Source organism: Pantherophis guttatus, chromosome 1 (assembly GCF_059756535.1).
Source record: "Pantherophis guttatus breed Tessera chromosome 1, ASM5975653v1, whole genome shotgun sequence".
Taxonomy (NCBI): Eukaryota; Metazoa; Chordata; class Lepidosauria; order Squamata; family Colubridae; genus Pantherophis; species Pantherophis guttatus.
The window spans coordinates 323,172,425-323,194,989 of record NC_142063.1 but is presented as its reverse complement, the minus strand read 5'-3'; the positions used below and the strand labels follow the sequence as shown (position 1 = coordinate 323,194,989).

At 41.8% G+C, this 22,565-nt stretch overlaps 2 protein-coding genes and 1 long non-coding RNA gene across 7 annotated transcripts in view; 1 reads left to right on the top strand and 2 right to left on the bottom strand.

Annotated features, from left to right (window-relative positions):
- MAPRE3 (microtubule associated protein RP/EB family member 3) overlaps positions 1 to 574 on the bottom strand; it is a 30,421-nt gene extending 29,847 nt beyond the window's left edge. For both annotated transcript variants that reach the window (XM_034421160.3, XM_034421161.3), the window contains exon 1: positions 398 to 574. In XM_034421160.3, the coding sequence (XP_034277051.2) occupies positions 398 to 558 (161 nt within the window). In that variant the 5' untranslated portion in view covers positions 559 to 574. The remainder of the gene's footprint in view (positions 1 to 397) is intronic.
- A 142-nt stretch (positions 575 to 716) lies between these two features.
- Positions 717 to 6,428, top strand: LOC117667645 (uncharacterized). Of its 2 annotated transcripts, none has more exons than XR_004592086.3 (5): positions 717 to 1,526; positions 1,841 to 2,021; positions 4,133 to 4,166; positions 5,043 to 5,227; positions 6,285 to 6,428. It is a non-coding gene; the product is annotated as an uncharacterized LOC117667645 (long non-coding RNA). The 2 variants fall into 2 exon arrangements; XR_004592087.3 differs by having other exon boundaries at positions 755 to 850.
- A 1,934-nt stretch (positions 6,429 to 8,362) lies between these two features.
- DPYSL5 (dihydropyrimidinase like 5) overlaps positions 8,363 to 22,565 on the bottom strand; it is a 60,448-nt gene continuing 46,245 nt past the window's right edge. For 2 of the 3 annotated variants that reach the window (XM_034421163.3, XM_087883354.1), the window contains exons 10-13: positions 19,557 to 19,699; positions 16,407 to 16,614; positions 13,986 to 14,154; positions 8,363 to 10,217 (exon numbers count right to left, since the gene is read on the bottom strand). In XM_034421163.3, the coding sequence (XP_034277054.3) occupies positions 10,132 to 10,217; positions 13,986 to 14,154; positions 16,407 to 16,614; positions 19,557 to 19,699 (606 nt within the window). In that variant the 3' untranslated portion in view covers positions 8,363 to 10,131. The remainder of the gene's footprint in view (positions 10,218 to 13,985; positions 14,155 to 16,406; positions 16,615 to 19,556; positions 19,700 to 22,565) is intronic. The other variant, XM_060693134.2, reaches the window with a different exon arrangement.

Sequence of the window (22,565 nt, the reverse complement as noted above, 5' to 3'; positions counted from 1 at the left end):
ACGCTCTGCCGAGTCACGGCGGCCTGTAGCGCGCAAGCAGGTCCCCACCTGGCGAGGCAGGATCAGGACGCGGCCGGGACGTTTGCTCCAGCCGACAGCGCGCTCTCGCCGCCGCCGCCGCCGCCTCCGAGGAGCAGAAGCGGGATGAGGGCGAGCGGCAGCGCGGCCCCTCACTAAGGAAAAGACCACAGCACGCCGGTCCCTTAAGAAAGGCGAGCTGAGGCGGCAAGACCCTCGCAAGCGGCGGCCCTTCGGGAAAGGGGACCGAAAAGGGTCCCCCGAACAAGCGGAGGAGGGCCATGACGGGGCACTTTCCTCCTCCCCGATGCCCGCAGGCGGCGGGAAGGGGCTCCCTCTTGTTGTTGTCGCCCTCCCCAACCGCCTTCCCTTCACTCACGGCGGTGCCGGCGGCGCGGCAACGGCGGCTGGCTGGCTCCGTCTTTGCCCTCCCGCCGACCGGCCTGACTTCTTACGATAGCAGAGGCGGCGGCGGCTCCTCCTCCGAGTCCGCACCGACAGGGTCGGCTTTGCGGGGAGGGGGAGGAGGCTCCCACGCATGCGCCGCCCCCTAAACAAGCACAGGATGGCTAGGCCTCATCTTCAACCCCGCCCTTCCCGCTGTCATAGCAACCACAAGGGGGGAGGAGGACGAGTGATTTGCTGCTGCTCCCATGACAACCGAGGCGGGAGAAGTCCCGCCTACACGCTGCCCTCACAGTGCCCATCTCTTCGCGCGGTGTCTCTCTGACAGCTCGAGAGAGATCGCCATCCCGGTTGTGGCAAGATCCCTCAAGTGAGCCCTTGCGCGCAGGACGAACCCGCTCTTGTCTTTTGTAGCCACCTCTTTTCGGTAAAAGCGCTTCACCGTGATCCGAGCCTCCTTTTCTCTTGCGTTTTAGCAGTTTTTCCACGGATTTAAAAAAATAAAACACCGAGAACTTGGGAGTTTTGTACTCCTGACACCGTCTATTTTTTTAAAAAAAATACTTCCAGACTGCATAACCCTGAAAAAAATTATCTTATTGGAAGATATATACTCTGTCTATTCAACAATAGTTGAAGCCGCCTTGGAAATTGTAAATCCTCAGTTTGAGAGATTTTAGTTCATTGTACTGCAGTGGGCATTGTAATGCAATAGACAAAATACTTCTGTATACTGTATGCTTCTGTACATATGTAAATTCTATTGAAATCATGTTCAGTTCATCCTATAAGTTATGAAATGCTGTCCAAAGACATGGCTTGATTTAGGCTTAGTACACCTTGACATCTGCAGTATCTTTCTTGGCTGCTAATGGGAACCTCTTTCGGAAGCACCAGCCACTGACCTACAAACATTAAAAGAAAAATTACCAGCAGCCTAGAGGAATGTCAGATAATGTTCTGTCCTTAAAAATAGAAAAAGTGGAATTAGGATATGTCATTTCAAACTTGGTAAGAGCAAAACAAGACCTATGCATGGCTGAAGTTAGAAACAAGAGGAAAACAAGTTGACAAGGAAAAAGGTGGATCTTCATAAAAGCCAGGTGATGATTATGATGATAATGTTTCATGACATTCCCCTCTGTTAAAAGCCTTTTGACGAAACAGCTCACATTTTTTGCCTTTTAAAAGAACAATTGTAGAAACCTATGTTGCATACCAATGCCAGGGTAGAATAGCTCCCACCTGATTGCCTTAGGAATTCTGGGCATTGTCGTCCCAAAACATCTGGAATGTATCGTATTGAAGGCTGATGTATTACATCATAAACCATGATAAAATAAAAGTTTTTATAAATTATTCAGATATTAGTGAAGTCATGCTAATCTAATCCTGTTAACCTTTTTTTTTGGGACAGGACAGCTATCTTGGTTGAGAAAAATAACAAAGGATTTTATATTAACCATTTCACTGGAAGCCAATGCTGGAAGGACCAACAATTTCATATTCAGAAAGAAAATTATCAAGACTGGTACAGGTAGTCCTCGACTTAACCACCACAACGGGGATAGAATTCCCTTTCTAACTGAGGAGGTTAAGTGAAATCCTGGAATGCATTTGAATGAAAAGGATGGGCCTGGTTTGTTAGCCCAGTTTTGCAAACTAGCTTTTTGTCTTCTGCCTGAGTTTTGCATTCATTTGTGGGATTAGGGGATAAAAGGCAGGGAGACCCTGAGTAAATCTACAGCCTCCAACTCTTTCTCCTCTTAGTAACATTGGAAACAACACAGGTCCTTCCTAAAAAAAGAACGGAGTCTGGTCATTTCTATTCTCTTGTAATTTGAGCTCTGAGATATAGATGGAGCTGGAGCTTTATAGAGCCTGGATAACTCTGCAGACTAAGCACTGTAATTTAACACCAGCTGTCTGCAATTAAAGCAAGTTCGAATCTTGCCAGGCTCAAGGTTGACTCAGCCTTCCATCCTTTCTAAGGTAGGTAAATTGAGGACCCAGTTTGTGGGGGCAATAAGATGACTTTTGTATAAAATATACAAAAGTATGAAGGCTATTGCTTAATGCACTGTAAGCCGCCCTGAGTCTCCGGAGAAGGGCGGCATATAAATCAAATTTTAAAAAAACTAAACTAAACTAAAGACCTAGTTGCCCTGCTCACTTGAAACACAGCCACCAACACTCCTGGTGCAGAGACAATAGAGCAATGGGATCCCTGAATAAGAGTGGAGGAGACAGTCATACTATCTATACTTCTGGAAACAGAAATTGTGAGAAGCAGAATATTCATCCCTCATGCCATCTCTTCATGTCCCTTTTATCACCAATAAGCACGGCAAAACAAAACTGAACAGAAGGGCAGTGTTAAAAATCAAGCCCTGGTTCTTATCTAACTCAGGTAGTGCATCATTAAATATCTGTAGTAGAAGATAAAAGCATTCTCTTCATTAAGACCTGGAAGGCAACTGCAGTCCTCTCTTTTGCCTATCTACACCAAATAGAACAGGAAGAATGTTTGTGTCTGTTTTCTCTACAATCTTGCATGTCCTTGGGCATGGTTTTCCCGTCAATATTTTGAGATACCAGGAAAATACTTAACCTTAAATATCTCCATTTGAAAGAATACTCAGAAGTGGTGTATATCAGCCTGTTTCTCTCTTTCTTGAACAACAGATCTGAGTATAAGTTACCAACACTGGAATTGTTTGGATTCAGTCTCCAAATAGTGCTTCAGAGTATGAAGGAATACAAACACCACACTGTCTAAAACATATACACAGATGCAGCTGGTCCTGAGCTCAAGCAGTTTCCCTCTATAGTTGCTGCAGGATCCTGGGAAAGCATGAAGCTACTTTAAGGTGTTGCAGATAGGAAACAGGTTTGCAGCCCAAAGCCTGTAGATTACAGACAGTGCATAGCATAGCATAGCCATAGCATTCAAAACAGAGGTGAACACTATTATTAGAGAAAAAGTTACAGCAGCAAGAAAAATGAAGGAGGTTGCCTGATGTTCGTAATGAGCTGGCAAAATTACGTTAATGTCGTTCGATGGATCAGTGAGACAGAATGCTGAAAAATATGCTTGCTTCATGGAGATAACGTTAACCTGAGTAAGTTTGGAGGCAAATATATCAGGTACACTGAAAGCTGATGGATTTTCCAAGTTTGCATGGAGTCACTGTGACATTTTATTAGGGCTGTCATCCCCAATTACAAATATCTAGATGACCAAGCAGATGGGACCAAAACATGCAAAGTTTTATGCACTTCTTTGCTATCATTGATCATCTTTGGGTATTTGCAGCCCAGATAGGCTAATCCTGATAACACATCCTGATAATATCCAGATAACAAATTCTAATATTGCACATGAAAGCCATGGTGGCACAGTGGTTAGAATGCAGTACTGCAGGCTACTTCTGCTGCCTACTGGCTGCCTGCAATTTGGCAGTTCGAAGCTCACTGGGCTCAAGCCTTCCATCCTCCCGAGTTTGGTAAAATGGGGACCCAGAATATTGGGGGCAATATGCTGACTCTGTAAACTGCTTAGAGAGGACTGTAAATCACTGTGAAGTGGTATATAAGTCTTATTGCTATTGCTATTATACTTAGAACTTTGAAGAAATGCCAGGGCTGATAATGGAGTAAGATTACAATTGTTTCCATGTTGAACACATCTACTTCTTTTCATGCTTAGGAAGAAGCCCCTGAAGCAATCTGATTTCTGAGAGGTATGTCTTATGCTCATCCACTTTATTGAAAGAGGAACAATGGACAGAAGAAAATTGCTGTTATTTAGTGACTTCTCATGATGATTGTGAAGAGCGAGTTTAAAATAAATATTTCCTGAATGACAGGCTAACACAAATGTATCCGGTTACAACACAGCAAGCATATACAACTAAGCTGCTAGACTTTCACTTCTATGAATTCAAGTTGGAGGGAAATGGAAAGGTCAAACTTGGTATAGAGCCAGATTTGAGACACTCAAAGTTCAGAGTTGGTGAGCTTATCTGGCAACGGGGCAGCAACACTTTTCTAGATGGCTATTAGCCTTTAAAGGCTAACTAGGAAACCAAAATCATGTGGACCAATGTTACTTTTATTGTAAAGTTATACTGACAGAATCTTGCAAATCTGAATGTGTCAGCACAGTCCCACCCTTTACTTTCGTGTGAACTAAGGAAGGGACTGTCTGAGTTGTTTATGCATTCTACAGTTTTGCCCCAAACTTAGATTCCTTTTATCTGGCCTTTGCCTTAGTAGCAACTCTTCCTCTTGTAACAAATGAAGGCAAATATGTGTCCCAGGATAATGTTGCAGGATCCACCCTGGGTCAGTCACTGGGACCAGAGGTTTTGTCTCCTTTCCTGCTGGTGCCCATCCTCAGGGAACTTCTCTGTGTGCTTTGGGCTGTTCTGTGTGTGGTATTTATATGGTGCCTGTTGTGTGTAGCTTTTTAGATGTAGATGGGGGAGTTGATGGGTGGCTATTAAGTCCTTGGTTGTTGTTTTCTTGTGCTGCCAAGCCACTGCCTCCTAAGTATTTGATAAGATGGGGGTAAATCTTCCTCTTGTCTCTCAAGGCCATTTCTCTATTCTTTACAGTGGCTGAATTCATAGAATGAGATGGAGTAATGCTACATCAGGAGCCTTACAGGGAAACTGAAAACACTGGTGCTGAGCACCCAGTTGCTAGGCTGAATACATAGAAAGGATGGAAAGAGTTCATTAACAAGACCTACCCAGACCTGCAAGCTTTAGCTGTCCAAACACAGAGAGCACTAATCAGGGTAGGCCTTAAGAAGTACAAAAATATGTGAATGAATGAGAATACTTCTGAATTCTTTTATTTTCCTATTTATGTTTCTTTGAATTTTCCATTTGGCATTCTTTGTTTTGCATAGTATAAAACTTGAACATATAAAGTGCTAGGCACATTCACACAGTATGTTACTTGGTGGTGAGGTAGGTGGGGCATAAATTTAATAAAAATTAATAAAAATATGCAGTTTGGTTAGTATTAACTTTGGATTTTTTGTCTGTCTTAGTGTGTACATGTTTTATTTGATTAGATTATGGTTTATTGTGTTGTATACTCTCAGCAAATCGATTAATTCAGTAATCTAGGTTAAATATTTTGTGACTACAGCCATTTTGTCATTTTATGGTGGGGAAATAACCTTTAAAATTGGAGGTGGGGGAGTGTTTACTGTTTGGTGATGGAAGGTAGAGATCCACATAGACCGATTGTATAGAGATCTTATGCTTAGTGTAGCACAACATAGATAGTTCAGAGAGTTTTACTGCCTTGGTCTGCCCTTGGGACTCCAGAATATTTCATCATATGGGACTCCAGAATATTTATAAAAGCAGAACCAGTGAAATTTAAACCTAAGGAAAAAAGAAGAGAAAGTGAAAGAAATTTCATGCCTTTCAATCCCAAAGAGGCAGTATTCGTAGGACTGAGACCGTTATGTCCCTGATGAACTCGGGGTTCTGTTTCTAGTCACAGAAACAGACTCTTAACTTCCAATTATTAATGAATAATTTAGCTGCAGTCTCTCACTTGGATCTGCTTAGAGGACTTTTTGATGTTTTGTGCATACACGTTTTCTTTTATAGTTATGTTTCAGAATAAGCCAGACTCCCTCTTAATTATGCTATTCTGATCATATTTTAAGAGCATGCCTTGAGAAAGCATACAAGTGCTGCTTCATTTTTCCACTGAGGTCTCCCATTCCTTCTTAAGAGTTCATATCATGGAAGGAGACGCTCTATGCATGATCTTCTAAGGGCAGGAAAGATAGAAGGATGAACACAATTATAAATGCTGTGTTTTCTCTCTAGGAAATGAACCATAGAAAAGAAAGTTCTACTGAATTCATCAGACCAAAGCAGAGCCAGTGAAAGGAGCAGCAACCTTTCTACAGGACAAGCTACATATAGTTGTGTGGTATGTGAGTTTCTGAATATAAAGGTGATCAGCTTCTGCTTTCTGCTTGAAATCACTCAATTTCAAAGACACTTGCACAATTTGGCTCAGTGTGTGGAATGCACTTCTTTGTTCCCAAGTGTCTGGGGCTCCACGAGACTATAAAAAGCACTGTTGTAAGATACGAAGATTTTCTGAGGCTGCATTAAGGCAGAAACTTACAATGTGCCATGCTACAGGCTTTCCTCCTTGAGAAGAAACTATCTTGTCTCTTCTGTTTGAGAGGACTGAGGATTATTGAGTCTGTCATTTGCACCTCTATGTCTGGTTTGGTTCTGCAACCCAACAACACAGACACAGACTTCAGAGGATAATTAGAACTGCAGAAAAAACAATTACTACCAACCTGCCTTCCATTGAGGACCTGTATACTGCACGAGTCAAAAAGAGGGCTGTGAAAATATTTACAGACCCCTCACATCCTGAACATAAACTGTTTCAACTCCTACCCTCAAAACGACACTATAGAGCACTGCACACCAGAACAACTAGACACAAGGACAGTTTTTTCCCCGACCGCCATCATTCTGCTAAACAAATAATTCCCTCAACGCTGTCAAACTAGTTACTAAGTCTGCACTACTATTAATCTTCTCATTGTTCCTATCACTAATCTCCTCCCACTTACAACTGTAACCTTGTTACTGGTATCCTTAAGATTTATATTGACTGTTTCCCTATGACTACATTAAGTGTTGTACCTTATGATTCTTGACGAATATATCTTTTCTTTTATGTACTCCAAGAGCGTATGCACCAAGACAAATTCCTTGTGTGTCCAATCACACTTGGCCAATAAAGAATTCAATTCTATTCTATTCTGTTCTATTCTATTTCTATTCTATTCGTTGTAAACCCATCATCAATTTTTACCTTATTTACTTGGGCAAGGGGATCTAGTCCCCTTCCAAGGCCATTACTACAGGGCAATCCCAGATGGGAACCTTAGTTATTTTCTGAGGGGAATGTTTGAAAAATGCCAAGCAATCAATGAATACATTGTCCAGCCTGGGAACTGATAATTATGAATCAAGTGGTCAAAGTTTCCACATCTTAAGGAATTTTCCACATTAAGATATACTTGGGCGGAGGACTGGAGCAAATGTCTACATGAGATTGTAAATCAGTGTTGGAGTATGGATGTGTAGAGAATCTGGTTTAAGAATCATTTCCCTGATCTAGTACCCGTATTGACAAGATATTCTGGATTTAATTGGACAAGCTTAGAAACTGGCAATACTAGATTGACAAGAGAGCTTTCAGGCTGGCAAAAGATCTGCCTCTATATGTATATGAGAGAATAACAGAAATTAAAATGCAAATATATTTATAAAATTCTAAACGGCATGAATTATTATTTGAAATATTACCATTTACCACATGCCTACCCAATTTTAAATTATTATCAAGAAGTTTTCCTCTTGATTCGCTACCGCTTGAAATGCACAAGTCTACAGAAAGTGGTCTAGATTGTGGTACTATGTTAGTGGTGATCTGTTGTTCTTAAAAAAAGTACCCGTTTTGATTGTTTTGGTGTGAAATGAAGGCAGTTTCAAACAACTCCAAGATTTTAGCAGGTTGCTATAGCTGATGCTTCGATAATTATATAATGTTTAAGCTACATCAATATTAAGGCACCAGAACTTGCAGCACTTACCAATTCACCCCCAAATGCTAAAGGAGCTCAGAACTGGTTGTTACTTGGATGGAAGACCACCAGCAGGAAATCTTAGGAACCTAGGCTACATTGGGAAGAACATTCTGGCAGAAGGCAGTGGTGAACCACTTCTGTAGTCATTAAATATGTTTTTCTTTTTTAAGGCTTCTTCCAACTACAGGTACTAAGTGTCAGGTGCATGGTTTCCATGTTGAGGTTCATCTTCTCCTTCCCTGCGATGCCAAAAGACTGCTTCTGAAGCACAGACCCAAAAGCTTTGTATCATGAGAACAATCTTTAATGAGGAAACATATGCACTGCAGGTGCTAAAACAGTCATTACAAGACTATTCCAACATGTAACAGGGCAGGGCTGGCTGCGTTCACAAGCCGAGTCCTCCATCGCGGTCCTGGGAGCTGAGGACTCCGTCACGCCTGGCCACCCAGCTTCATATACCTATGGGTACCAACTATTGAGGGAAAAGTGCACAAGGAACAGTTCACATTTCACGCTATTTCAGAGGGAGGCATTAATGGGCCGAGGGTGGGGAAACGGAGGCTTCATGAGCCCCAACAGTCAGCCAGGTGGGAAGGTTAGCACCATCAGGTTGGGAGAGGATTGGAAGGAGGTTTCAGAGCACACATGCTTCTCTCAAGATATCCTCTGGCTTGAAAGGCCAGTGAGTAGTTCAGACAGGAAATCCCTCCATCCCTCAACATGGAGAGGAGAAAGACTCTGTCTCACTGAGTATTAAAGGAATCCTTTATCCCCAAGCTCAGAGTAAAGAAGGTGGCTGGTGTGAGAGGATGGAGAAAGCGGATTCAGCCAACCCACACCAATCCCTTTCTGTTGACGGGGCTGATGGGAATCAGTTTCTGCTCTGGTAGCTCCTCCTTTGCAAGATGAGGAGAAGAGGCACTAAAGGGATGGGGCAACTAGGTTCTGCTGCTCTTTCGCCTTACCTCCAGGCAGTAGGGGTTAGGATTATGGTCAAGAGGCTGATACACTTGAACAGAACAAGTTCTCTCCCTGGACAGAGACGTCTAAGAGATTGGGAATAGAAAAGCTTCAGGATATTCCAGTACTTTAAAAGAAAAAAAAAAGCTACAAAGAATGAGCCATGAAGACAGTTGCTGTTTGATATAGGCCAATGGGAAGAGTAAGACAAAACTTCTTGGCTACTATCCTCCCCCCACTCTAACCGTAGACTGTATTGTCCTACAGGAGCCAACAGGACAGCTCTTTCTCCTATAACTGAGTGTGTGCCCAACATTCATTTTTACTTGGGATACAGAAGAAAAGGGTATCATTTGAACTTGGCCATCTTTTATACAGTCCTCTCAAGAGCTTTCAGTTGAGAATATGTAGCAAACCCAAACAAAGGGGCAGAAGCTCACAACTGTTAGCGACATTGTCCTATGAGACAACAGAGATAAAGGAGGTTTGTCTACCCTTGGGTAATTCTTGGCTGACCCTCTTCCCTTTGCACAGTAAGTACAATGCCTGAATGGGGACCTCTGTCCTTCAACCCAGCTGAGCCCCACCCTAGCCTGGCCCACACACCTCCCCCTTCTATCCTACTGCTAGCACACAAAGCACCTTTATTTCAGTATTTTTTTCCACGTGATGCACAAACAAGTCAAAATGTCACTTATCCAAAAACCCAACGTGCAAAACAGAAAGGAACCGGCACAGACAGGCCCCCTTGGCCCTGTCCCCTCCCCAGGGCTGCCCCCTCTTCCCCCACAGTACTTGGGGGAGCTCCCACCTTCTCTAGGAACAAAGGCAGGTCCTCCCTCGGTGCATCACCCGGCACTTAGTGCAGCTGTGGGGTGAGGAGAGGGATAGGGCCCTGTCGTCTCATTCCCAGAGGGGAGCAGGTGACTCCGCAGGGCATGGCATTGGGTGCAGGCAGCAGAGCGCTTGCCCGTGTCAGTGGCTCCGGTGAAAAGTGTGGCTGCCATGAGCTTGCAGGGTGTTGGTGGCAGCCAGGCAAGTGGGGGTGGAGATGGTGTCCTTAGTTGGGGGACAAGTCTGGAGGGCAGCTACCAAATGCCACTAGACCTGCCTCCGGGGGGAGCGAGAATCCGGGCCGAAGCTCGCTTTGGAACATGGTCATCGATTTGAGAACCTGTGGCAAAAAAAGGAGACAGAGAAGGTGCAGGGTCAAAAGCAAACTGGCAAGGAGAAACCACATCCTATTCATCCTGTCCCTACAGGATCATTACAAAGTCCAGGAGAAATATCACCCTGCATTTATCATTTAATTTTTGTAAAATAATTTATTTGAAATCATCTTCAGTAGAAAACAAAATAGGACATGTGTGAATGAAAGGATAGAGATGGGTTGGCAGTCTTTCAGATTAGCTTTGCACAGCAGATACTCCCTCCTGTGATCCATGAAGAGTGATTTCAAAGAGTTCCTTAACATTATTAATAAAGTTTTGTGAAAGTCCACAATTCTTGATTGTGGAATTTCCAGCACCCAGCTCTGTAGAGTAGAACCCATAGATTCCCCCTCCCCCAGTTTCATCAAAAAGGTATTGCAAGTAATATATATGATCTGGAATTGGAGGAACTCTCTGTGATTCTCTTGTCATGGTCAGATCATGACCTGGTAACCTTGCTGACTAATGGACCCAGAAAGGTTCCAGAGGGAGCCAGGGGTTGTCCTAGCAGTCTACTGCACTATGCAACTGAGACCTTAGAGCCGCTTGGAATGAGAAGGCGGTTTTGGCCATGGATTGGATTGTACCCATGTGACCTCTCCTTCCCATGGATCCCATTGCGCTCTGTGGTTTATGAAGGAGCGGAGGGAAATGAAATGAGAGAAGACAAGGCCGCTGTAGGACACCGAAGGATTAATTCAACCAAACAGGGATAAAAGCCTCTATAGAGGCCTATCTTGTGGTGGTAGGGGCAGTGAAACAAAATTTCTCTGCCCTTATTGTGTTTGTAGACTGCTGTCGAGGGGCCTTGTTTTGGGTGACCTGAACCCTTCTGGAAAAGGGGAACCCAGAGATTAATCAGCAAGATTGGGTGAAAATGACTCAGATTCATTCCCAGTTAGATACCAGCCTTGGTGCAGATCTGATGGAGATGCCTAGGGCATAGTCTTTCTTATTCTGGGAATAAAAATCTGTTGGTCCTGAGGAAGAGGACAAGGACATTTTAACTGCAAGATCAGCCACCTGATCCCTCCTGCTGCACCTGCCCCTCCCATCCACCCATCCCATCAGGTACAGCGGGGGGCTGCTGGGTCCCATCTGCGAAAGAACTCCCATCAGATGGGTCCTAGAGCCTTTTCTGTTGCAGCACCTGCCTTCTGGAACACCATCTCTCCTGAGGTTAGATCAGCCCAACCTTTATGGCCTTACAGAAATCCCTCAAAATGTTTTTTTTTCCAGCTAGCCTGGGGACCCCTGGTATAGTGTTGTCTACATTTTACTGTTTACATTTTTCCACTTGTGGCCTTGTTTTATCTGTGTTCATTGTTTTGATTGCTTTAATTGTTCTTAATTGTTTTAACTGGTTTGCCGAACGTTTTTAATTATTGGTTTTATTGTACACCACCCAGAGTCATTTCACGTGAGATGGGCAGCCATATAAATTTGACAAATAAATAATCTGGAAGAGAAAGAGATGCGCTGAAATCTAATAGGCACCATAAGCAGCATATTGCAAATAGTTAACCTGAACATTTTATTTTGTATAAAGAACCAGAGGGAAACCTGAACAGTGGCCATAGTCTAAGTGATGGTGAAGGATAAACTTGTTTCTCTTTTCCGGCCTACCTAGGGACTACATCTTGGAAGCAATTTATATTTTGATTAAATATTAATGGGACGTTTTTATGTATTAAAAATAGCAGCTTTAGAGAGATTTTTGTTGGAATATAACAAGAAATGAGATAGTAACGTCTAAACAATATTAATTGTTATGAAAAGACCAAATAAGGTCAGATCTATTAAGAGTTTGGATAGGACTCCATCAAAAATCCCAAGCTTTTCAAAAACTGAAAACATGCTGGGAAAAAACTAATATTTTTTTTACATAGTTAGCAAAGAAAGTACATAGATGTGTCCATGAAATCAGCAAAGAACTGAGCTGGAATTGAGGGAGTCTTTATTCTTTTAGCAAAAGGTGATGCAAAAGCAGTTTCTTCCATTTGTGTAATTAGTATCGTGTGATGTACTCAGTTATTAGGCTTTCCGAGACACGGGTAAAATAAGACTGCAGCCGTAATGTTTGGCAAGATCCCTTTATAATGAGCACAAACTACATCTTTGCTTTCCATTACAGATTATAAATCCAGACTTGCCAGACTGGACCATCTGGCTTCCAAGGAGGATTGAAAGAAAGGGCTTTTCCCAAAGCTGATGCTATTCTGCCTTTCAGTGTCCACAGTTGGTGGTTGTGCTGACTTCACTTCAGCTACCTTTTTCCTTTGGACCTTTTAGGTGCATATGATCCAGCCAGAAATGTCAGTTCCACTTTAGTTGTTCCGCGCATACCAGAAGGGGAGAGCTGAAGATGGCTCTCGGACAACCATCGCTTTACAGAGCTATAGCCAGTAGCACTTAGACTTATATATTGCTCCATAGTGCTTTATAGCCCTCTCTAAAAGGTAAAAGTAAAGGTTCCCCTCGTACAAATGTGCTAGTCGTTCCCGACTCTAGGGGGCAGTGCTCATTTCCGTTTCAAAGCTGAAGAGCCAGTGCTATCCGAAGACATCTCCGTGGTCATGTGGCCGGCATGACTAAACGCCAAAGATGCACGGAATGCTGTTACCTTCCCACCAAAGCTGGTCCCTATTTTTCTACTTTTTCTACTTTTTACGAGCTTTTGAACTGCTAGGTTGGCAGAAGCTGGGACAAGTAACGGGCGCTCACCACGTTACGCAGCACTAGGGATTCGAACCGCTGAACTGACTGAGCCAATCAGGATCAAATTCCTGGCAGAGAGCAGTTAGCCTGCAATGCTGCATTCTGCACCACGATGGCTCCTTATAGCATTGGCATATGTTTTCTTGAAATTTTTGGCTGGGGTCAAATAATATGGCAATCCTAAATGAGCAAAATTGGCATCTTCATGTAAGGTACTACGCTGCAACAAAATACATTTATAGCTGGTCCACACAACCTGTTAAGATTATAGCTGGATTTGTTGACTAGTGAATCCACAAACTCTTCAACCCCATTTTAGCTGCTGCTAGTGGACGATGCGAACATAGTCCGCTAGCCTTGGAAGGTTGCTAAGAAATGCTTTATGCAAAGAAACATACAAACCAGCTTGCTATTTTAATGCCGCCAAAATACTCCAACAGACTATTCTTTCTTAAGCTCTTGATTCAATCTCCCTACAGATAGTTGTAGTCAACTAATTTTATTTCTGCCTTTTCCTCTTTGACACATATTATCTTCCGCCTGGGTCTTCCAATCCTCCTTCTTGTCTCTTTTAGCCAATATACAGTAGAAGCCCTCCACCCCACCTGCCCACCCATGAAAAGCATCACACATTCTCTAAAAAAAAAGTCAAGACAAGACTAGGAACAGGCAGTGCAGGCATCAAAGTAAATCAGAATGGGAAGTAGCTGTTCAGAAGCAAAGGCATGGAAGGATGAAGGGGGAGGGGGAGCTCAGGACCAGATCCCAGTCCTAACAGGAAGTCTGGTCCCATAGGTCAGCTGTATAAAATCAGCCAATTCTTCTAAGGAAGGACTTAGAAAGTAGCCCTGTGAAGATGCGGAGCGAGGAGGAAGCAAATAATACACAAGGCAAAGACATAGAGGAGGAAGAGAGTAATGCTGGCGACCTGAGTCAGAGGAGCATGAAGGGTGGGCAGGATCTGCCATTTTGCTATCCACCCCAAAGAAGACTTGCTCCAGCCCCCTCCTTACCGGAAAGGCTGAAGCCGGACTCGTGGAGGTCCCTCATGCCCCCATGTCTTGTGGCTGGCCGAGTGGGGGTGTCTGCAAGTGGTGTCCCCGTCTCTTTTTTCCCAGCGTGCACAACCATGGCTACGTCCCCCAGATATGGGGTGCGGTCCACGCCTTTAAGCTTTAAGCTCTAATTAAAAAAAAAATACACAAAATAAAAGTCAGCTTTGGCCCTCCCCAAAATACTATCTGTGGAAACTCATAATCTTTGGAGAGCCAGGCCTTAAGGAGTTAAGACGCCTAGTGTGAGAAATCCAGATTAATCTTTTGGAGTGGATGATGGGGTTAAGACAAGTGTGAGCAAATGGCCCAACCAGGCCTTCTTTGGCTGGATGAATGTTAGAAGCCAGCTGTACCTTTGGCCAGAACCTGACTTAGTCAGCTGGATCTTGCACATGCCTGATAGTTTTGGGATGGGTTTCACTTGGAGAGGAAATACTGCTGAGTTGCAAGAAACAAGCACTACCATGATGGCAGGATCTATGCTAGCTTCCTCAGGAAATATTTTTTCTCTAAGATCCCTCACTTTTACCTGATTTTTTAAATTTATTTTTAATTATGAAGAAAATTTATATGGCTGCCCAATTCACAGTACTTCAGGCAGCTTATAGAAGTACAAAATTAATTAAAGCCCATCCCTCTGGTGATAACAATCACTTGACAATAATTATTCTCCAAAATAAACACTTCTTATTCCCAATATATCTCTCCCTCTTCCCTTGAAATTGTCCCCTAGCTGATCCCACTCCCTGTTTCCATAACTGTATTTTTCTTTCTTCCTGCCTCCCCCCTTCCCATATGCAACATTTGATTTTTCCATATAAAATTAAAGCTAATTTTATGTGGTGGAGAAAGGGGTGACCAGGAAGAAGAAGGGTGAGAGTTCCCTCTCTTTTCCCTCCCTGTGATCATGCTAAGTTTGTTCTGCATTGCACAGCCTCATTCTTTGGATTTCTTCACTGCATTTCAGAACACCTGAATTTTGGAAAGGAAGTGAATTTTAGCTCTGTGTTTGAAGGAGTAGAACAGGGTTGTCAAACTCCCGGCCTGTGGGCTGGATACGTCACATGCTGGCCATGCCTACGCCCGGTTTAGCGAAAGGGAAAAAATGTCCCGATATGTTACGTGATGCTGCCATGATGACGTGAGTTTGACACCCCTGGAGTAGAACCACAGGGCACAGAACTCTGCCTCCTCACCTGAGCAATCAGAGAGATTTCAGAAAATCTAATCATGGTTAAAAGCTTGCATTTTATTTGAATAAATACTGATATTGGAACCAAGGGGCACCACACCAATCATGCCCATCGACCCTCTGATCTTCTGAGGATGTAAATCATCCCTCCCAGTGAAATCTCTTCCTCCTCTTGAGTCCTCCTTCTGCTTAGCAAGTATCTAGCGAATTCCTTTTCTCTCTTTCCCTCAATTTCTATCAACTCACTAACATTAAACTTTAACATTAAACATTAAAATCTGGTCATGGCCAATTTTCTTTTTGTAGGAAGAAGACTATAATTTTATTTTTTTAAATCCCTTGAGGTCACTTTCTGCAGCTGTTCAGAAAACGAGAAACTCCAGTGGGAAACCTGTCCCTCCAAATGGTTGTTTCCACCCCCATTTTCCTGAAATCAATTACTGTTCCAGAAACCAATATTCATAGTACTTCTCTAAACAGAACCCTCCTCATTGTGGAGAACTTGCTCTGCTCAACCATCTCCACTTCCCCCAAAACCATTCCTACTTTCCTTAGCAGCAGGAAGTGCTTTGGGTTCTGTCGAATAATTCACAGGTGATTTAGCCACTAATGTGTTATGGATTGTAATGTGTAACGTTTATGTGTTATGGATGACTACCAGTGTTAGGGGAAACATGCCTCCGAGAAGCATTTGTTGAGGAACATGATCCAGTAGATGTAACTGCAGTCATGGACTGTTGTGGCCCCCTTGAAGTTATTTAATTGGCTGCTGTGGGAAACTGGACATTGGCCATATAAGCTTTTGGCTTACTCTGTGTGTACTTACTGGTCTTTGGCCACTGATCCTTTAGTATAATAAAAATGCATTTTTATTTGCAATTATATTGCTCCATCACTATGCCTTTACTGTACCTTGTTTTGCAACCCTTACCTCATTTTCTATTACAACTGTTCACTATCCTAAGGGAATAACTGTCCTCAGATCATTTTTGTAATGACATCTTTATTCACCATGCACTTTTCTGCCCCAACTTTTCATATTGTTGCTCTTCTGTCATGCTGAGTGACTGATTTGCTACCGTACAGTGTGAATTTATGGAAAAGGGATAAGCAGTACAGTGAAATCCCTCCCAACCCCACTTAGTCACATGTCTTTTGACTGCCTTTTTCCTTGTCCCTTTTGGTACCTTTTCTCGCTGTACCAGTTTCTTGTACACAGAGTCTGGAAAGGAGCGGAGAGGGCAGAACTTCCCGGTGCCTTCAGCACACATAAAGACTCCATTCTCGTAGACGACACGCCCGTGGCTTATAGTAACCAGTGGTACTCCATGGCAGCGCATGTTCTCATACAGGTTCACATCACCACCCTGGACCTGGGTACTGGCTGAGATGGTCCTAGGAAAGAGCAAAGAGCAGTGAGATCTGCAGGGAACTGGCTCTACTATCTTAGCACTGACAGCATCTGGTCTTTTCCATTTCTAGACTCTCCTAACTCAAAAGAAAGGGAAGGCTGTCGATCAACCTTAGTTGTTTTCAAAGCATGAGGGTAGAACCACTCCAATGCTTAACAATTATAAAGTCAAATTGAGGCCATAGGGAATTCAAATAAAAGGCAACAACTGATTCCAATAATTTTCTGGAAACTTCTTTCTCCTTTCTAATTTTCCAAAACTCACACAATCTGAGTTATTAAAAAATGTAACACTGTTCCCATCATCTTTAATATCAGGAGGAACATAAAAAAAAAATTAGGGTCACATTAGCATTGCAGGAGCCCAAGTCAACCTTCCTCTCCTCTCTCAAATTCTTAATCAAAGAGTGAGGGCAGGAAAACTTGGGAAAAAGTTTATTTATAAAATGTGTATATATCATATTTATATTGTGCTTTATGGAAAGGAGAATCGTGAAGCAGGACATATTTGAAAGGCTCTCTGAACAAAGATATTCTAAGTGTAACATTCTGTTTAAGACCTTGCTAATGTATCTCTTAAAGCATGTTCTTTCTGACAGAGGTGAGATCTTTGCAACATCTACTATGTATTGGAGAAAGGTGCCGGATAAAACTACAGGTAAATAAATAGAACTAATTTTTTGGTCAAAGAAATAGAAGCCTTGCTTCGTTTCTTAAAAACCACGGAAAAATCTGAGAAGATTCTTACTTAATATGCTGGTTTCAGGAAGTTCAGGAAACCAAATCAGATCTTCCTTTCTATTGACTTAAACATCTGGTGAATTTCAAGGGGTCAACCTTTAACACCATTTGTCCTGAGAACTTATAAATGAAAAAGTGGCTATGCCTATAGAACATGTTTAATCAGTTCAGTTGAAAACTTAGATGGCTTAGCTAGCTTTTTAACATGACTTACTAGATCTTTAAAAGACACTAGATCAGGATATTCTTATTATGATTTTATATAACAATGTCTAGATATTATTATTTTGCTTTAATTCCTTAATTAACTGTATTTTCTATATAGAGTTTACTTCCAGTGTGATTGCACTGAATATTTCTTTTTTTATTCACGGTCCTTAAATTTAGATTATACTAACTGCTGCAAATTTAGAATAAAGCTCCGTCAGATGATATAAGAGGATTTAAGACTAAATAAATATGACACTTGCAGCTTAATCCTATTACTTACTCTTATTTAGATTTATTTTGTTTTTAATATCTTTCTTTAATAATGTTTATTGATTTTACATATTATTCTCATGAAAGCCATTGTATACATCTTAATTTAAGGAGAGAAAGGTGTAACAAATAAATAGATAAGTAAATGCAGTATTTTCCTGGAAAAAATAGTCAGCAATTCTGTCAAATGGAGTACCTCAAAGAAGAAACTTCATTTAATGGCTCCATAATCTAGTATCATCATTAATCTAGTCTGACAGTTTTCTGCTTTTTGCAAATAAACAGCCTGGTCTAACCTATTGAAACACCATCCTTGACACTGGACTAATTCATGTGAAAGAATCACAGGTTTCTGGCTGTATTTTGACTGTTACTGGAATATGGATTAAAATTCCGTTCTATCTGCAGCTAGGTCCTGGAAACCTTAAATAGATTAAACTACTTAGGGATTGTTTTTGAATAAGAAATGCTATACAAAAGTTTTTAGTAAAGTAGTTTTCAATTTATGCCACATAGTCGATAGTCTTCTGCTGTGCCAGTCCCCTGTCCTATTGATTGGGGAGTCCTCTTGTCTAGTGATTAAATTGACATAGGATTGGTTTTTGTATTCTCCATAGAAACACTAACTCAAATATTTATGGCATCAGGTCTTACCTTAATGCTAAACTATAAGGTTGCCTTGAGGGCAAATATTCTGCCCACTGGCTCTGCCTTTGAGGGGATCAGGTAGCAATTTTTTTCTGTGGCTTTATGGTTTTGTTATCTAGCATACTGAGATCCTGTGCTCACATGACAATGTGATGTGGTAATTAAAGTTTTGGATTGGCACCGGTTAGATCCAGGTTTTAGTCTTCTCAGTCACAGAAACTCGTTGGGTGACTTTAGACCAGTCACTTTTTCCCCCCAGCTAAACCTACCTCACAAGATTGTTGTTGGGGGGGCGAGGAGAATCAGGGGATGGAGTATTATGTATGCCACCTTGAATTCTTGAACGAAAACTGGGATATACATTGGTTAATGAAATGATGGACAGTTTGATCATTCAATCAATATTTAGATACTGTGGTTAATATCCTCTTTCCCAATACTTTACATGGCAGTTAGAAGGACTAGCACATGTTCCCAACTATCTATCCATTCATACCCTTGGATATTTCCAGTGGTATAAACAGAGTTAAGTCAGCAGTTGCAGCCACCTTGGGGTCCCTGGCACAAAGGGCTCTACTTGGATTTTCACTGTTTAAAAAGCTCCAAGGCAACATCTCCCCATACAGCAATCTAAACATCTTATCCTGTTCAATGGATTAAGGCTAGCGAGATAGGAAACAAGGTAAACATGGCAGACAATCTAGCCATCCTTTGCACATCTGAAAACTGTCAAAGTTGAGAAACACTGAATTAGAGGGACAGCAAATAGCCACCAAACCTCTCTTTTTCTCCACCTAACAGTCATCCAGACTCTTGATCTGGCAGCCCTAAACCTGCTGGTGCTATCCATTGGCAAGAGAGTGCCCTGAGTCCTCACTGCTGCCATTCCTCCCTGAAAGTGATTTTTGTGTATACGCCTTGGCATCAGAACCAAACCTAGTGGCTTCTCTCATGATTAATGTTGGGATGTCCCGCATCTGAAATTTGCACAGACATTTCTCTGTGCTAGGACTCTGGCTGTTCCTCTTTTCCCAATCCCATCTTCCCCAGTGCCTACTTGGTGGCCTCAGGGTCCCACACAACTACGTCTGCATCGGCTCCAGGAATGATGCGGCCCTTGCGAGGGTACAGGTTGTAGATCTTGGCAGCATTAGAGCTGGTGATTGCAACAAAGCGGTTCTCATCCATCTTGCCCCCTACCTGCAAAGGAGCAGAGTCAGAAGATTCAGTTCCTGCTCAGGATGAGGTTTAGAGTTATAGAGTGGTGGTGTTAAAGAATTTTATTTGGGTAAAGGGACTATATTCTCTGGGGGGGGGAAGGAAAATTGGTTCGGGGGAACAGGTAGTAAAAAAAAGCTACCGGTTGGTCCGAACCGGTATTTCCGACAATCAGCTGTGCCGCATGATTTATATTCGCTAGAAAGCAGGAAATCCTGCTTTCTAGCAAATCTAAATCGCGCGACACAGCTGTTCCCCCCTTCGCTGTTCTACTTACCTTGTTAAGCCTTCTTTTTCTGCGCAAAGTGCGCATTTGGCAAGCAGTGTGTATGGGCGCGTGTGGTGTGCATTTGGTACGCATTGTGTTTGCTATGTAATGCTCATGCGCACGCAGCGTGCTTTTGGTGTGCACTGCGCATTCATGCGCACGCAGCACACATTTGGCACATACCACACATGTGCAGGCAGTGAACCGATAGCAATCCGCGGGAGGATTTCACCACTGGGTAGGAACAACAACTGTCTGCTGTTTCCTGCTTACTCTCTTATATGAACCATCGCTTATTGCTCAATTCTTCATTTGCAGTTTATTTTTCCTCAAATGCTGTGTTCTTTTCTTCTTTTCTTTTACTAAGGCCCAGCTTTTAATTTGGATGATAAAATGATATGCAAGTGTGCAAGTATAGGGCTACAGAAGCCACTCAGTTGCCTCAGAGTGTGAGATGGATGGCAAATAAATTTAATAATAGTAATAATAGTTACAGGGAACTGCCTTTTCATGAAGATTGTGACCAAAGGATAGATTTGAAAATATCAATCTGACAGCCATTGTTCTTATGCCCATTGGGGACAAATGGCTTTGAAGACTGAGCTTGTGATGGAAGGAAGCTATAGAAGAATGGCATAGAAACACTAGGTAGGAGTCTGCTATACTATAAGATGAAAAATAGCAATTACTTATTGAATGGATTTGGAATCAGCCAAAATACTCTTGGGTGATTGCCAATAAAAGAAAATAATTCTTTTCTTTAATAATAAAATATTAAGAGTATAGTGGTTGCAATGTACAACTTGACCAGAGAGCTCCCTTCTAATTTTTGGACCAATCACATTTTCAGCCTGACTACTTCTCAGGTTTGTACTGAAAAAATTGAAAAGAACCAATTATATAAGCCACTTAAGCTGTCAGAGAAAAGGCAGAATATCAGTGAATGAATGAATGAAAATATAAACAAAAGCAGTAACAAATAAATCTAGCAGCAAAAAAAACAATCCAATAATAAACACTCTTAATAGGTGTTAGCATGTATTCATAAATAAAATTATTTTTATCAACTTTCAGTAATGTATGAAAGCACCTCAGACACATAGAAGATACCTTTTTCATATGGTAATTGGCTGCCTTCTCAACTACCAGAAAGAAAAGAAAGCAATGTAATTATCCTGAATAGGCTTCTTTTGAAAACAGAGAATTTCCTTGGGAAACCGAAGCACAAGACAACAGCACCTGATTATTCTTAATTTCCTGGAGTAACTCCCATTCACAACTCAGTGTATTTTTTTTTCTTAAATTAGAGAACTTAACAGAATTTAGCCATTGCCTACTCTATTTACAAAGCAACTTATCTTCTCTAAGAGTGAAGCAACGGGAGTTTGCCAACTGAGAGCCATTGGGAGGAATATATTAAGATAAAAATGGAGGCTGAGCATTAAATTTATGTGTGTAGCTGCAACTAAGACCCAGAAAAAAACACTCCAGAGAGGGAGAATGGAGTAAGAAACAATTTCAGGAAGCATAGAAAGAGAGGGAGAGTCATTTGAGCAACACAAATCAGATCTGGAGAATTTCCAGAAAAGGAATGAAATAAATCCTTACCAAAGCCATATAGAATCTTAGAGAACCTGTGTGGAAAACGCTAACAAATTTCTTAGATTTCTAACAAATAGTTCAACTTTTCTCCTTTAGGACTCTTGGTCTCCAGAACATTTTCACTTCCAGTTCTATAAGGAAGAAGTTATATTGCAAGTTAACTGTCATAAGTTTTAAAGATTATCATAGAACCACAAAATATGCTGTGGGTTTTTTTTAAATGTGAAGTCATAAGAAAGTGTATTCACATAATGTTCCAAAGGCTACATACAGTTCAGCTTCAGAGATACTTTCTGTAGATGACACTCCCCAATAACAGTACCACAACCAAAATGGCTCTCTTTCACGTCTTGGGTAACTGCATCTCTTTGGGATAAGCCATTCAGAAAAGTCCTTTGGAAATGAGCTTGAGTTGATAAGCAATGACAGGATTGTGAAACCGAAACAGTGGATTGTTACTGTGTAACAGGATAAATCATCTACCTCACAATCCAGCCTCCTCCCACATGATAGCCAAAAAGCTGAAGGAAGGCTGTCTTCCTCACTGAAAAGCTTGCAAGCCACAACTGTGCCTCAGAGCTTTTCCAATTAGTTGTGACCTCTATGTCACAACTATCACTGGCTCTGAGAACAGAAACTTCACTATTCATATCTAAACCGTAGTTACCTGGAGATTGAGTATTTGAATAGAAAGAAGAGCAAAGAAATTACAAAAATGTGGAACTGCTTCCTCAACATAGTATCAGGAAAATGGATTTTGGGGAAATTCAATACAAAAAAAGACCAGTATTCTCTCAATGTTAAAAAATGGATCAAAGGAGGTACAGATAACTATTGTATCAGTTAATTTAATTTTTTTCCTCCTGCTAAAAAGCATTAACAGATAGGTATCAGAGATCCAGAAGAACAAGTCCTGATGAAGAAAATCAGCCCAGCTTTTGAGAAGCTAACTCTTATTACACTGTTCTGCTAGATTTC